This window comes from Sprattus sprattus (genome assembly GCF_963457725.1).
Source record: "Sprattus sprattus genome assembly, chromosome: 1".
NCBI classification, from domain to species: Eukaryota; Metazoa; Chordata; class Actinopteri; order Clupeiformes; family Clupeidae; genus Sprattus; species Sprattus sprattus.
In genome coordinates, this window is record NC_137920.1 from 72,688,033 (window position 1) to 72,703,082 (window position 15,050).

General features: G+C 44.9%; 2 protein-coding genes across 2 annotated transcripts in view; one reads left to right on the forward strand and one right to left on the reverse strand.

Annotated features, from left to right (window-relative positions):
- Positions 1-5,243, forward strand: part of proser1 (proline and serine rich 1) — a 12,178-nt gene extending 6,935 nt beyond the window's left edge. The window contains exons 9-11 of the mRNA XM_080850602.1: positions 1-759; positions 1,718-1,862; positions 2,709-5,243. The exon at positions 1-759 is cut by the window's left edge and continues 631 nt beyond it. Of these exons, the coding sequence (XP_080706728.1) occupies positions 1-759; positions 1,718-1,862; positions 2,709-2,822 (1,018 nt within the window). The 3' untranslated portion in view covers positions 2,823-5,243. The remainder of the gene's footprint in view (positions 760-1,717; positions 1,863-2,708) is intronic.
- Positions 5,244-8,958: 3,715 nt separating this feature from the next.
- On the reverse strand, positions 8,959-14,176 carry slc46a3 (solute carrier family 46 member 3; the record flags this gene model as incomplete). The annotated part of the gene is made up of 3 exons (XM_080846651.1): positions 8,959-9,119; positions 11,129-12,029; positions 13,997-14,176. The coding sequence occupies 3 exons, from the start codon at positions 14,174-14,176 to the stop codon at positions 8,959-8,961; spliced, it is 1,242 nt and encodes a 413-aa protein (XP_080702777.1).
- Positions 14,177-15,050: the final 874 nt, after the last annotated feature.

A 15,050-nucleotide genomic window follows, 5' to 3' on the forward strand; every position in this document is an offset into this window, starting at 1 on the left:
CGGCCCCAGCCCCAAACCCTCTCAGACGCTGGCGGCCCAGCAGGCGGCGTTCTTCGGCAGCGAGCAGCACATGAGTGCCATGGCGGCCCAGCGTGGACACGGGGCGAACAGCGGCAGCAGCAGCCCGGTGCACTCTGCCTTCAAAGGCCCCTCGCGCTCGGGCACGCCCTCCCTCAGCTCGCTGGCCATGCCCAACACGGCCGCCCTGGCGCGCTCCCTGGGCCTCGTGGGCCACCCCGGCGGCTCCCCGCAGTCGTCCAGCCCCGTCCTGTCGGGCCTGCAGGGCATGTCCGTCCTGGCGTCCCAGCAGCCCGGTGCCAGCCCCGGCCAGTCACCCTTCTCCTCCTTCTCCTCCGCCTCCCCCTTCTCTGGTGTCCCCTGCTCCATGCCCTCCTCTGTGTCCCCCATGTCCTCCACCGCAGGCCTCCCTCCGTCCGCCGTCTACTCTGGTGCCCAGACGGCCTCGCCCTTCGGCCTGGGGCTCACCACCTCCCCCTCCATGTATGGGCTCCCCCCAGGCCACAGTCCCCAGGCCTTCTCTGGGTTCGGGCACGCGGGCCACCCGGGCAGTCCTGTGCTCTCCTCGCTCATGGGGCTCCAGGGGGCCTCGTCGTCCGTGGCAACGGTGGCTCCGATGCAGGCTGCGGCAGTGGCGGCGGCAGCGGCTGCCGCTGGGGTCCCCAGCGCGTCACCAGTGCTTCCAGGCTTCGCCTCAGCATTCAGCTCCAACTACAACCCAGCCCTGGTGGGCCAGCCTGGGTAAGTGTGTGTCTGTGTGTCTGTGTGTCTCTGTGTGTGTTTGTGCATGTCTGTGTCTGTGTGCATGTCTGTGTCTGTGTGTTCAGCTTGGTTGATGGAGTGTTTTGTGTCTCAGTTTTGGTGTTTGGATGTGTGTGTGGGTAGTTGGGCTAGCCAACTAGAGTTTGTGTTAAAGAATGTTCAATTGTCCCTTTCGTCACTGTATGAATTACTTGAATTAAGTCCTTTTTCAGACTGATTTTTGGCATATCCAGATTTATTTCTGAAGGTCTGGACAAATAATTTGACTCATCTGTATTTTGCATTTTAAACCACCTCCAAATGTGGTTTGTTTGCTGTCCAGACTTTCAGAAATCAATCTATCTTGTGGTTTAAAATGCAAAATCGTCATAGTGTAAGTCATAGTCGTTAGTGAGTCGCTTGTAAGTCATAGTCGCTAGTGTAATGTGCAAGTCATAGTCGCTAGTGTAATGAGGAAGTCATAGTCGTTAGTGTAATCAGTCGGTCATAGTCGTTAGTGTAATCAGTCGGTCATAGTCGTTAGTGTAATGTGCAAGTCATAGTCGCTAGTGTAATGAGTCATAGTCGCTAGTGTAATGAGAAAGTCATAGTGTAATGTGTAATGTGCAAGTCATTGTTCGCTAGTGTAATTAGAAAGTCATAGTCACTAGTGTAATTAGAAAGTCATGGTCGCAAGTGGAATGGGAAAGTCATAGTCGTTAGTGTAATGTGCAAGTCATAGTTGCTTCTAAGTCAGTCGCTAGTGTAATGAGAAAGTCCTAGTGTAATGGTAATGTGTAAGTCATAGTCGCTAGTGTAATTAGAAAGTCATGGTCGCGAGTGTAATGGGAAAGTCATAGTCGTTAGTGTAATGTGCAAGTCACAGTTGCTTCTAAGTCAGTCGCTAGTGTAATGGAGTAATATGTAAGTCATAGTGTAATTGTCTGTTGGTATGCAGCCTGACCAGTGGTCTTCAGGCCCATGGTGGAGGCTCCTTCCCTGGACTGCTGTCCTTCCCGGGCATGGGCGGATACCCCTCCAGCCCCTCCCCCGCGGCCCTCTCTGGACTCCACAACCCAGCCATGCAGTCCGCCCTCCTGCAGGTACGTCAACCATACACCAGCACTCACCTTAGCATGGTTCACACCTGATCCATACACCAGCACTCACCTTAACATGGTTCACACCTGATCCATACACCAGAACTCACCTTAACATGGTTCACACCTGATCCATATACCTGCACTCACCTTAACATGGTTCACACCTGATCCATACACCAGCACTCACCTTAACATGGTTCACACCTGATACATATACCTGCACTCATCTTAACGTGGTTCACACCTGATCTATATACCTGCACTCATCTAAACATGGTTCACACCTGATCCATATACCAGCACTCACCTTAGCATGGTTCACACCTGATCCATATACCTGCACTCACCTTAACATGGTTCACACTACACCTGATGGGTAACTGTTACAGTAGTGTGTTCATGTTTATTCTGTAACTGTTACAGTAGTGTGTTCATGTTTATTCTGTAACTGTTACAGTAGTGTGTTCATTTTTATTCTGTAACTGTTACAGTAGTGTGTTCATGTTTATTCTGTAACTATTACATTAGTGTGTTCATGTTTATTCTGTAACTATTACAGTAGTGTGTTCATGTTTATTCTGTAACTATTACATTTGTGTGTTCATGTTTATTCTGTAACTATTACATTAGTGTGTTCATGTTAATTCTGTTACTATTACATTAGTGTGTTCATGTTTATTCTGTAACTATTACATTAGTGTGTTCATGTTTATTCTGTAACTATTACAGTAGTGTGCTCATGTTTATTCTGTTACTATTACATTAGTGTGTTCATGTTTATTCTGTAACTATTACAGTAGTGTGTTCTTCACTCTGACCTCTGACCTTTCCCCCCTCTGCTCTCAGGCTCACTCTGCGTCCTCTCTGGAGGGTTACCCTCCCCAGCCCAACGGCTACGCCAACTACGCCCCCGGCCCAGGCACCCCCTTCCCCCTGCAGCCCGGCCTGCACTGGCAGTGATACCCCCCACCCCCCCCCACACACACACACACTCCCCACCCCCCTCCACTTACACCCTCTCCTGATGGCAGCCTCTGGTATCCTCCTCACAGGGCTAGTGGTGGTGGTGGTGATGATGATGATGATGATGAAGATGATGATTGGACGGTTAGAGCAAAAGCCATCAGGCCACTTCAGTCATATGTCCATTTCATATCACGCCATAGCGCTACACCGCCGCCGGGCGTCGGCAGTATGTGAAACAGACTGTAGAGGAATATCTGAGGAGGGCTCTGGACCGATGTTGAGAGGCTGCATGATGTTGATAGGATTAGATTTTCACTTAGCAATACGCTAGTGTTATGGACGTGACATGAGATAGGCATTTGCCTGGGGCTAGCCTGTGTGTGTGTGTGTGTGTGTGTGTGTGTGTGTGTGTGTGTGTGTGTGTGTGCGAGCGACAGTGCTTGCAGGGAGGTGGTCTGTATACGTGTACACACGGACGGGAGAGATATGAAGAGAAGATGAAGGCTTCGTTCATAAGGTCTGCGTCTGAGCCACTGACCGTAATGAAATCATGTTTTACTGTTAACTGTTATGTTTCACTAGTTTTCTTGTCAGCGCTGACCACAGCCTAGAGGAAGACTACATGAAAACTGATCAGCAAAATGAAATGTTTACACATTCGCTCTGTGTGTGTGTGCGTGTGCGTGTGCGTGTGTGTGTGTGAAACAAGCTCTCGTCTTAGCCCGCACCAGTATACAGTGGTTGCAGTATAGTGTGTACAAAATAATGAAATAATATTGGAAGATTGATTTTTAAAAGACTGCTGAAAGAAACACAAAATCCAGCTTTTATCTGTACTGTGTGAATGGAACAGTATTTGACGATTGGTCCCTGTTGCAGATCCCCATAGCCTTGTATTGCAGGCTGTTTCAACCGTATTCACAAACCTCCCGATCATCCCACTTTCACGACAAGTTAGAGCGTATGATAATCCAAGGCTCAAGTTGATGATTAATTAGCTATCATATTTGAGGAGTGAGTGAAAGACATTTTGATTGACACCCCCAGGTCTCTACACATACACTCTGGTTTTTAGTTAACTGCACTTGCTGCAGTTATTCTGTGTCACTTGATGGAAATGCTCCTGTTTTATGTATACATGAGATGAAACCTCAGTGATTTAGGTTGTGTGCTGTATTGCCATGATGCAAAGAAGAAACAATGAAATGAAACGAGTATTACAGTGGACATTGTGCAAACAGTGGCATTTGCAAGGTTGTGGTTTTACTGCTGTGAGCATGAGTCTGTGCAATGGACATGCTTTCCTCCAACTCACTGTTCCATGAGTTGTTTTTCTATATGATCTGGACATTTCCATTCATGTTTTAAAATGTGATAACAAAAGTTATTTGTCCTGCGGGGATAGTGTGAGAGTGATTTGCTATGATTTGCTCCGAGCTGAATGAATGGGGTTTGTTTTTTGTTTTTTTTAAACTGGCATGATGCTATGTTGCTCAGTTACTCGGACTAATTGAATGAGTTTCTGTTTTCCTCTTCTTCCTTTTTTTAAACCAACGGTTCCATATGTTTTTGTTTGTTTTGTTTTTCCAGTTTGTTTTGTTTTTGTTGTTCTCTATAGGGGCATGTGGCCATGGTTACTTGGGTTACCTAGACAGAGCAGAGGTCAGTCTTGTGTTAAGTAGGTTTTGAATAGAGTTTACATCTGGAGACAACTCCGTGAAAATTCGTTATTTTACACAGTAAAAAAAGCCATCACAAACGAAGCCTGCTTCCTTCCTAAACTGTTTTATCTTGACAAAAGAACTACTCACTTTCACTCTTATCTGTCCGAGTCTCTAGTACCTCTTAGGGCTCTGCCATCACAAGGCTGAAGACGCTAAGCATGCTAATACCTGCCATCCAATGACTGTCAAAAGCATGGACAGTGTGTCCTTCCGCTATATTGAAATGAAGCCATCAAATATCAAAATGAGAGGTTCCATATATTCTAAATGGAGCCAGATTCTGCGCAGTAAGTGCTTTTTGGAGCCAGAGTAGAATAGCCAGAATATCCGTCAGGTCCTCCCAGAATGGACCCATGATTGGTTAGGTCTGCTCCACACTGTAGGTCCCTCTGGTTGCTACACTTATGACGTGTCGATGGATCTCAGGATGTCCATGCTTGACAGTCATTACTACTCCCACCCAACACTTAGACCACATTCTTCCCACAGTGATCTCCAGATGTATGCTGTTATGTATGTTTGGCTCCACAAGACTAAGGTGACCTAGGCAGTTGCTGTGTGTGTGTGTGTGTGTGTGTGTGTGTGTGTGTGTGTGTGTGTGTGTGTGTAAAAGAGAGAGAGAGAGATGTTTGCCTGAGGTACCAAGTGAGCCACGTCAGCTGCTGTCCAGAGGGATGACTTGTGTAGGTTTAGAGGCTATGTACTGTAGCAATACTGTCAAAAATTAAAGGTGTTTCAACACTCTAAATGCTGTGTGTGTGTGTGTCAGTACATTAATATTGCACCATTCTCAAGTTCCTCTCTCAATTTCATGAGTAGCTTTGTATGAATTCAGCAGCAAACATAATGATAACCTTTAGTTGATGCTTTGGTTATATACTACAAGGTTGGGAGGCACTTACAATGTGGGTTCATTTATTGGGTAATGTTCACCAGATCATTTGTTGCATAAGAACTATAGCAAAAAGTAAGAGACCAAGGAAAGACAATTTTACTCAAAGAGTGATTCAGACACACATTGGTATGTTAACACACATGACAATAACCCTAAAAATCTCGCCATGGATTGAAGCAAATTCAAAGACGGAACATTCATAGTATATACATTTGCATTACCTTCCAAACTGTTGGAAAATACAAGACATAAAAATGTACAGGGGGGTTAGCTTAGCAGTGAAGGCATAGTGAAGTGCAGTGCGGTAGAGTAAGCAGTGAAGGCATAGTGAAGTGCAGTGCGGTTAGCTTAGCAGTGAAGGCATAGTGAAGTTCAGTGCGGTAGAGTAAGCAGTGAAGGCATAGTGAAGTGCAGTGCAGTTAGCTTAGCAGTGAAGGCATAATGAAGTGCAGTGCGGTTAGCTTAGCAGTGAAGGCATAGTGAAGTGCAGTGCAGTAGAGTAAGCAGTGAAGGCATAGTGAAGTGCAGTGCGGTTAGCTTAGCAGTGAAGGCATAGTGAAGTTCAGTGCGGTAGAGTAAGCAGTGAAGGCATAGTGAAGTGCAGTGCAGTTAGCTTAGCAGTGAAGGCATAATGAAGTGCAGTGCGGTTAGCTTAGCAGTGAAGGCATAGTTAAGTGCAGTGCGGTAGAGTAAGCGGTGAAGGCATAATGAAGTGCAGTGCGGTTAGCTTAGCAGTGAAGGCATAGTTAAGTGCAGTGCGGTAGAGTAAGCGGTGAAGGCATAATGAAGTGCAGTGCGGTTAGCTTAGCAGTGAAGGCGTAGTGAAGTGCAGTGCGGTTAGCTTAGCAGTGAAGGCATAGTTAAGTGCAGTGCGGTAGAGTAAGCGGTGAAGGCATAATGAAGTGCAGTGCGGTTAGCTTAGCAGTGAAGGCGTAGTGAAGTGCCACCAGAGGGTCTGCCATAGTAACCAGTAACTAAACATAACTAAATGTATTTTTCCTGCAGAGATAGTGTGAGAGTGTTTTGCTATGGTTTGGTCAGAACTGAATTAGTGACCAGGCAGTTCCTGATCATTTAAAAACTGTGGCTCTCAGTCCTCATCTCCAGCACTCACACTGTACTGCTTGCTTTCCAACTTTCCCTGCTCTGATATCTGCACTCTTGAACACAAGGAACACACCTGATATGTCTAATCGAGAGCATTTCAGTCACTCTGATTTCAACTAGGTGTGCTTAGGGGGCAAGAGAGTAAGAGGGGAGGGTGTTTCTTGGTATATCAGTGGACAATGTACATGAGACATTTTGGATTTCCTTGATAAAGGATTATTTATAATGTTTAATTTGTGTGAACAATGTATGTGCCTACATACACTCCTGATTTTGTATACACACACACACACACATACAGTATATACAGTATCTAAGCCTATGTATTATACATATAATTTGATATCAGTGAATACATTCAAGTAATAATGTGCTTGCACAGTATAGCTCTTAAATCCCTCAGTTGTTGTCCTCTCACCCAAACATGTCTGAATGCAAGCGCTCAAGGCTCATCAGAAATAGAAGCATGTTGTCATCAGTCCGTCCTTGAACTGAGGCATCACGACCTCACTTCCTGTTGTGGAAGAGACAGGCTTTCCTCTGGTTCCTCTGTTATCAGCTGACTGGTGTCCTCAGGGACATCCCTCTGCAGCCGCCGAACAGCACTGCTCATAGACACACACACACACACACACACACACACACACACACACACACACACACACACACACACACACACACACACACACACACACACACACACACACACACACAGTGCTGATTACGAGAGGCACAGAGAGCAAAGGAAAACACTGTACCACTGGGACTGACATCTTACGCAGAGTACTGATTAACCCATTTGCTACCAATGCAATGGAAAATGTTTGTAAAATTCATATATGTTTCTTTTCTATTCTATATTCTATATACAATAATAACCATGTGTTAACACACACAATTATGGCCCCTTTCATATATGGTAACGTAGAAACAATATGTTTTATATAAAATCTATCTTAAAGGGCAAGGAAATATATATACAAGCTTTACCACAGCAAACACACCACACATTTTCCCTCCCAAAAGTATGGGATATGGGTCAATCTAGTCATGCTGGATGACACACTGTGTGTCAGAGATTGAAGGGCACAGAGCAGAGAGACAGACAGACAGACAGACAGACAGACAGACAGACAGCGGACAGAGAGACAGAATCCACTGACCTCCACTGAAATCCACAGATGTATCATGCAAGTGTTGTGCACCTTTTCTATGTATACAACAAACCTTTTCCATATGGGTGTGCTCAGTCTTAGAGCTTCATTTCTGCCTTAAACCACTTTAAATGTTGTATTACCCACAACATACAGTATCTCTGAGAGCACAGTTCAGTTGTTCTGACCAGCTAACCACCATTTTTTGGATGAAAAATAAGTAGTGAGTTTCGCTTCATAATGCTTAGACTCGGGCAGGAACATGAATCCATATACAGTTCCAGTCAAAAGTTTGGACACCCCTTTAAACATTTTTGAGAAGTGTTTTCTTTACTTGTGTTATTTTCTACATTGTAGATTAATACTGAAGACATTCAAACTACGAAAGAACACATATGGAATGCGGTACTAAACCAAAAAAGGGGTATCTACCATGTAGAAAAGTATAAACGTCAAGAAAAAACTTGAGAAGGTGTGTCCAAACTTTTGACTGGTACTGTATAAACCCCGAGGAGGAGGCCCCATTAGGGCTTAAAGTCTTTGCTCTAAATAAACACTGAGTATGGAAGAGTATGGTGATGAGGTGATGACTTAAGAATTGCAAACTGTGCCTTTAAGCCCAGTGTACTCACCAGATGAAGGTCACAGGGATGAGAGACTGTGCCTTTAAGCCCAGTGTACTCACCAGATGAAGGTCACAGGGATGAGAGGGATGCCTTTAAAGGCACCCAGTGCAACTTTCGAGGCTTAAAAATAAACATTCAATTTCTAGTCTTTTTTACACGTAGTAAGTTTCAATAAAAGATGAGACGTCGTTGTGTGGTGAGAACTGATAGAAAATCGTAAACAACAACAATCGCCGCCATTTTCCCCCCAAATCTTTATTTATTGGTGCCACCAATAAATAAAGCAGGATTCCAGTCAATGGAAAAATGGCCTCTCCCCACCGGCGATTGTTGTTGTGTACGATTTTCTATCAGTTCTCACCACACAACGACGTCTCATCTTTGCTCCTAGAATGTCGATATGTAATGGTATGGAGTTATTGAAACTTACTATGTGTAAAAAAGACTAGAAATTGAATGTTTATTTTTCGAGTCTCAAGCCTATAAAGTTGCACTGGGTGCCTTTAAGCCCAGGGTACTCACCAGATGAAGGTCACAGGGATGAGAGACTGTGCCTTTAAGCCCAGGGTACTCACCAGATGAAGGTCACAGGGATGAGAGACTGTGCCTTTAAGCCCAGGGTACTCACCAGATGAAGGTCACAGGGATGAGAGTGATGCCCGATGCCAGGATGAAGCTGAATCCGGGGAACCAGGAGACGGTGGCCGCATACGTGCTGCTGAACATGGGGAAGGACACGCCCACACTCACCATCTCCATGAAGGCCACGCAGGCAAACACAGCACCTGGCACAGAACCCACAAGGAGGGGAGAATAATGGCAAAAATGAAGTGGCATTGGGGGGCACTGTGTCGCAACCATGACGCCGTCCACATTTTGGGCTTGATGCTCATGGAGGACACAGGTCCGATTCCGGCCTGATGTCGTTTCTCCTGTCCACTCCCCAACTCTTCTACCTCTCATTTCCTGTCCCACTCTTAACTTTACTATCAATTAAAGGTATATAAGCCCAAAAATAAATCTTAAAAAAAAAAAAAATTAAGTGGCATTGATTTTTTTTTTTTACATAGGACAAAGTCAATACACACACCGTTGTGAGGTGACCAGTTCCTTTTTCCATTTACAACAAAATTGCTTTTCCACAGATACGGTCATGAAATCTGACAAACAGATGGCAATGGAACTCTCATGACTGCACAAGCTGTGTGAAAAGGCCTGAAGAAAAATAAAACAATTCCATCTAAAGAATTGATAACATGAAAATCAAACTTTACAACGCTAACAATAACCAGACCAGTGGAAGCCCTATAAAACAGAACACTTACAAGGCATGTTTGCATATTATCTGATATAAGTAGACGTATGACACTTCCCTCAATATACAAAAGAAGTCCTATTAACATCTACTGTTGTTTTTTTAAGCATACATTTTTTTCTTCCATCTACACTCTTTTAAAATCTATAGATTATTTAATCTGGAACGACATGTAAAAAGTCTCAACAAAAAAAAAGAAAAAAAGAGAGAAGGAAAAGAAAAAAAAGGAAAAACACTGAGAAATGGCAGCTGAGGTAAAAATAAGAACTCATGAAACGGCAACTAAATCATTAAAAAGAGGTATGTTGGAGGAATGTCTTCTATTTTTGGCAAGTAACCGTATAATAAGCGGGATAATGTATTGTCCGTCGGTCATTCTCCAAAAAAATAATTTTATATGAGCTGCGCGTCGGGGTGTTGTTCGCTCCGTCGGTTATTTTTGGAGAATGACCTCTGGACAATACATTATCCCTTACATATTGTGGATTAAGGGATTATCATTATATACATTATATCAGTATCAGAGCTCAGTCTAACTCTATGTTAAAAAGACTAGGGTTAGAGTTTACCTCTTTCAGTTCACCTCTTTTAAAAAAAATATATATTTTGAGTTTAACTCTGTCTTAAAAAGAGATCCTTTGAGTTTAAGTGTCTCAAAAAGAGATCCTTTGAGATTAACCCTGTCTTCAAAAAAGAGAAAGAGATCCTTTGAGTGTAATGTTGAGCTCAGTGTCTCACCTTGCTCAGAGCTCGTGACCATCTTAGACATTATGGAGCGCATCAGTGGCGAAGGCATAACAGACAGGAGCAACGGGACCCTCACTGTAAAACACACACACACACACACACACACACACACACACACACACACACACACGCACACGCACACGCACACGCATCAGACTAAGACTAAGCTTCTCTGCCAATTTCATTATTTCATTGTTTTGATATGAGAAACAAGCAATTTAATTGAATTATTGCATAATCCACACAAAAATACCTCTGAAGTTTATCACACAAATACAGACAGTTAAACTGTTGAGGTATTACTTGAAAAGACCTATAAGTCTTCTAGCTTTATACAATTAGTTTATACAATTAGTGCAAAACCTGGTCTCAATTAGCTAATATGCTGTTCCCTTTTATTCTTTTTTTCTGGTCTTTAGGGCCGTATCTTAAAATTGTAGCCCCCTGGATCTCAACCTCTACAGTCTAAATCTCAAAAGTGTTTATTGCCTAGCTTGTTTTATTTTCAGGGACCTTGTCAAGCACTGCACCCCTCAAAATCTTTTAGGGTCCCTTCCCCAGCCAGAGGGGTGGGTAGACATTTTAAGCCCTGTGTGAAAATCTTAATCTCCTTCTATTTATTGCCTCCAGTCTCTAAATGTTACATTGCCTGACATGTTCAGGCCCTCTGGCCAGCAATCAATATTTGAGGGTCCCCCCCCCCACCCCTCAACAAGTCCCTGCTGACTTTACCCAGATACATGAGCAGGGTGGTCTTGGCGAACGCGGCCATGAAGAAGCCGACGGCGAGCGACACGAGGCCCAGGAGCACCACGTGCACTTCCTCCATGCAGCCCGCCAGCAGCCTGACGCCGGCGAAGCTGCCCAGATACATGGCGGAGGAGAGCGCCGCGCCGTAGCCCACCATCACCTCGTCCCAGCACAGGGGCGCGTTCAGCTCGTACAGGATGAAGAGGGACATGCCGCCCAGCATCACCATGTTGTAGAACGTGAAGGCGGCCAGCGTGAGCGTCAGCATGAGGCCGTGGCCGTGGTTTGGGGTGGCGGAGAAGAGCAGCCAGACCCCGCGCAGGCGGGACGCCACGGTCTTCAGGCGCGACGCGCGGCGGGCCTGGGCGCTGGTGAAGGGCGCGGGCTGGACGGGCACCAGGGACTCCTGCAGGGCGAGGAGCACGAAGGCGAGGACGAGGACGTGGAGCGCGGCCACGGTGAGGAAGGGCCAGGTGAAGCCGGCCAGGCGGATGTAGAAGCCCGTGCAGACGGACGCGAAGCCCGACTGCACGCCCAGCAGCATCTCCAGCAGAGCCATGCGCGTGGTCTTCTCCCCGAGCTTCCCCTCGCCGTCGCAGCGGTCGGCCACGTAGGCGAAGCAGGCTCCGAACAGCGGGGACGGACCCCCCAGGAGCCCCCTGACGAAGGAGGCTACGAGGAGGTAGCGGAGGTCCAGGGAGTAGCTGCTGACGGTGGCGTAGGCCAGCACGGATATGGTGTCCCCCAGCAGGGGCGGTACCATGGCCACCTTGCGGCCGTAGAAGTCGCTGCAGGCCAGGAGCAGCAGGGAGACGACGAGGCTGGGGAAGATGAAGGAGAGCTCGCTGTGGAGGAGGAACAGAGACGTCTCCCTCTGCACATCCTGTACGCTCGCCTGATGGAGAAATACAGAGGGGAGAGAAATATATTTATTGTAATAAAGGGACTTAAGGGGGAAAAACATGCTTCTTATGTCTTGAAGTCAAAAGGTGCATAAGAGAGGCCAAGGGAAATAACCTGACAAACACACATTAAGAGAGAGGGGGTAAGAAGACAGGAAGATGAGAGGGAGGGAGAGAGGGAGGGAGAGAGAGAGAGAGAGAGGGAAAGAGAGAGGCAGAGAGAGAGGGAAAGAGAGAGGGAGAGAGAGAGAGGGGGGGAAAGAGAGACAGAAAGAGAGAGAGGGGGTGAGAAGACTGAAAGATAAAAAGACAGGAAGCGAGAGAAGGTGAAGTCATCACAAAAAGGAAAAAGAAAACATACTTTTAGATAGAAAAACTTTTAATTGAATAGATGGATAGAAGCCAACTTAAACAAAATAAAGCTTTCCAGTAAGAGAAATTAAAAACCTGATTATTTTATACAAATAAGAGTTTATCCCAATTGCTAAGACACATTTTCTGAAACAATTCACCATTTTCTCAAAACTGCACACACACATTCTCAAAACATCTCTCACATCGGTACAACCATCTTACTACCAGGTCAAAATCAAACTTTGCTCTCAGACAACACACACAAGCTGTCAAAAACACAGTCTTACACACTAGAGAGATTAATAGTTATAAAACACTTCTACCAAAAGGTATTTTTTCCCTTAAATTATTATTTTCAGGGCAATCTACATTATTTTGGTGTACAGACACCCTTACAGGAACACACTGTCAAAACAATACTATGTAAAAAAAAAAAAAAAAAACAAGCTGCAATGCCACACTGATGATAAGGAATGCACACATTTGCGAAATTTTGTCTCTAGCAAGCAAACACATGCTGATCGACAGATCTGTATGAAAAGATTAACAAATGCAGCAATTTTACAGTAGAATGTAAAATATAAATTAAACTGCATTATATACTTTACTGAACTTCTTCTGAAACCACTTGACTTTGACATTGTGGTCCTTCTCTTTCTCACTCATCCTCCTTCTCTTTGACCTTGTCCTCCTCTGGTGACCCCTCCTACCTTGTAGGGTCCATTGTTCTAGAGCAGTGGTTCTCAAACTGTGGTACACTCTTGTTGGTACTCAGACTTGTAGGCAGATTTCCCATTTTTTTATGACTAGGATATTAATCATTAAATATATTTAAAATTCATTAAAACAACCAGATCCCTATAATTAAAGTTTGTTATTTATCTGAGCCATGCTTATTCTCCTGATCAGGCATTACAGTGAAGTAATAACACTTAGTTCATATCATGCAGAATGCTACCGAAGGTCAATGAAAGTTACAATGGTGGTACTTGGAAAGCCAAATATTTTCTGAGGTGGTACTCACGGTGAAACGTTTGAAAACCACTGTTCTAGAGCATACTGGCACACCAGTGTCCCTTATTTATTGAATCTGCACTACAAAAATGATGTGTCAATTATTATGTGGCTTAGTCTTTCCAGCATGAAAAAGGAGTCCAGCTGTTTCTGATTCCTTGAGTTTATTGTATTCATTGCCTGGGTTCACTAAATCAGTATAGAATTACACATTAGAAAAATGTGCATTAAAAAGTGCATATCTTTTGGGATCTGAGGCAAAGCTATATTTTTGTTTGGCTGTTGGAACCGGTTGTAGTGAGTAGGCAATCAGGAAAACCAGTTCCCAGTTCTTTCTTTAGTTCCCAATGAGACTAATCCTAAGCACCTCAGAACAATAAGTCTCTATTGTAAGCTCTCTCCCCCTCTCGTCTTACACCATGCTGAGTGCTCAGGTTGCTCTGGTTGACACCGCAGTGTGAGATGTTGAGCTCGGTCTGGTAGGGTCGAGCCTATGATCTTACCCCGTGCTGGTTGCTCTGGTTGCCCCCGCAGTGTGAGATGTTGAGCTCGGTCTGGTAGGGTCGACCAATGATCTTACCCCGTGCTGGTTGCTCTGGTTGCCCCCGCAGTGTGAGATGTTGAGCTCGGTCGGGTAGGGAGAGCCGATGATCTTCTCCCACTGGCGCCGGTACACGTACTGCTGGACCAGTGGGTAGGTCATGAACATGGCAAAGGCGTACACACCAACCACCGGCTCAATTAGGAAAACACGACCCATCTCAGGCTGTGAGGACAGTGAGGTGACGAGGACACTGGAGACTGCAGTGAGGTGTGCAGTGAGGCGATACTGAAAGCGTAAAACCATAACACAGATCAAATTCACTCTTATGTGAAAACCACATTCCTCAGTGTCTCTAGAATTCACGTGTTGAATACAACTGAAGTGAAGGGAAAGCAACATAAGCCTGGTTATTCAAGCACATTTGGGTGACACAACAGAACTGGAAGGCACTCCAGTAAGAGGATAATGATTTAAGAGCTGCTATTGTTGGTCAAAAAAGAACTCAAACTCATCCAGCAAATCCTTACCTGAGAGATTCAGGTCAGGGAAATATTTTCAGGTCCACTAGTCTTGTTATAAATACAATTTCTGAGCTGTGAAGCAGAGCCGGTAGTAGCTTCTTGACACATAGCCATGTGTAGTGTTTCCGTAAACTGGTCCTGAAAGACCTGCAAGGCACCATCACTTCCTGATTGTTTGTGAAGTCTACTAATCCCCATACGTGTATACCCATGAGGGGTGTGTGACTGAGAGGGAGAGAACGCGAGAGAGAGAAAAAGAGAGCGCGAGACAGAGAGAGATATGGCAGGAATGGAAAATATATTATAACTTTTCCCAGAGGTGTTTAAAGCCTTCTCATTAAATAGATAGTTCCTAAGAAATAGAAACTTGCTTTTCTCTCCTCATCCCAACACCAGCAGGATACAGTGTTGGGTTTAATCTGCTGTGATAACAAAACTAGAGGTAGAAATAAATGAATGGTTCTTTAGATACCTCATTTGTTGCTGTACTAAAGAGTAGATGGTGGGTGGGTGACTAGAAAAGATGCTGCATAAATTGAACAACATATTCACCTCAATCCTAAACTAAA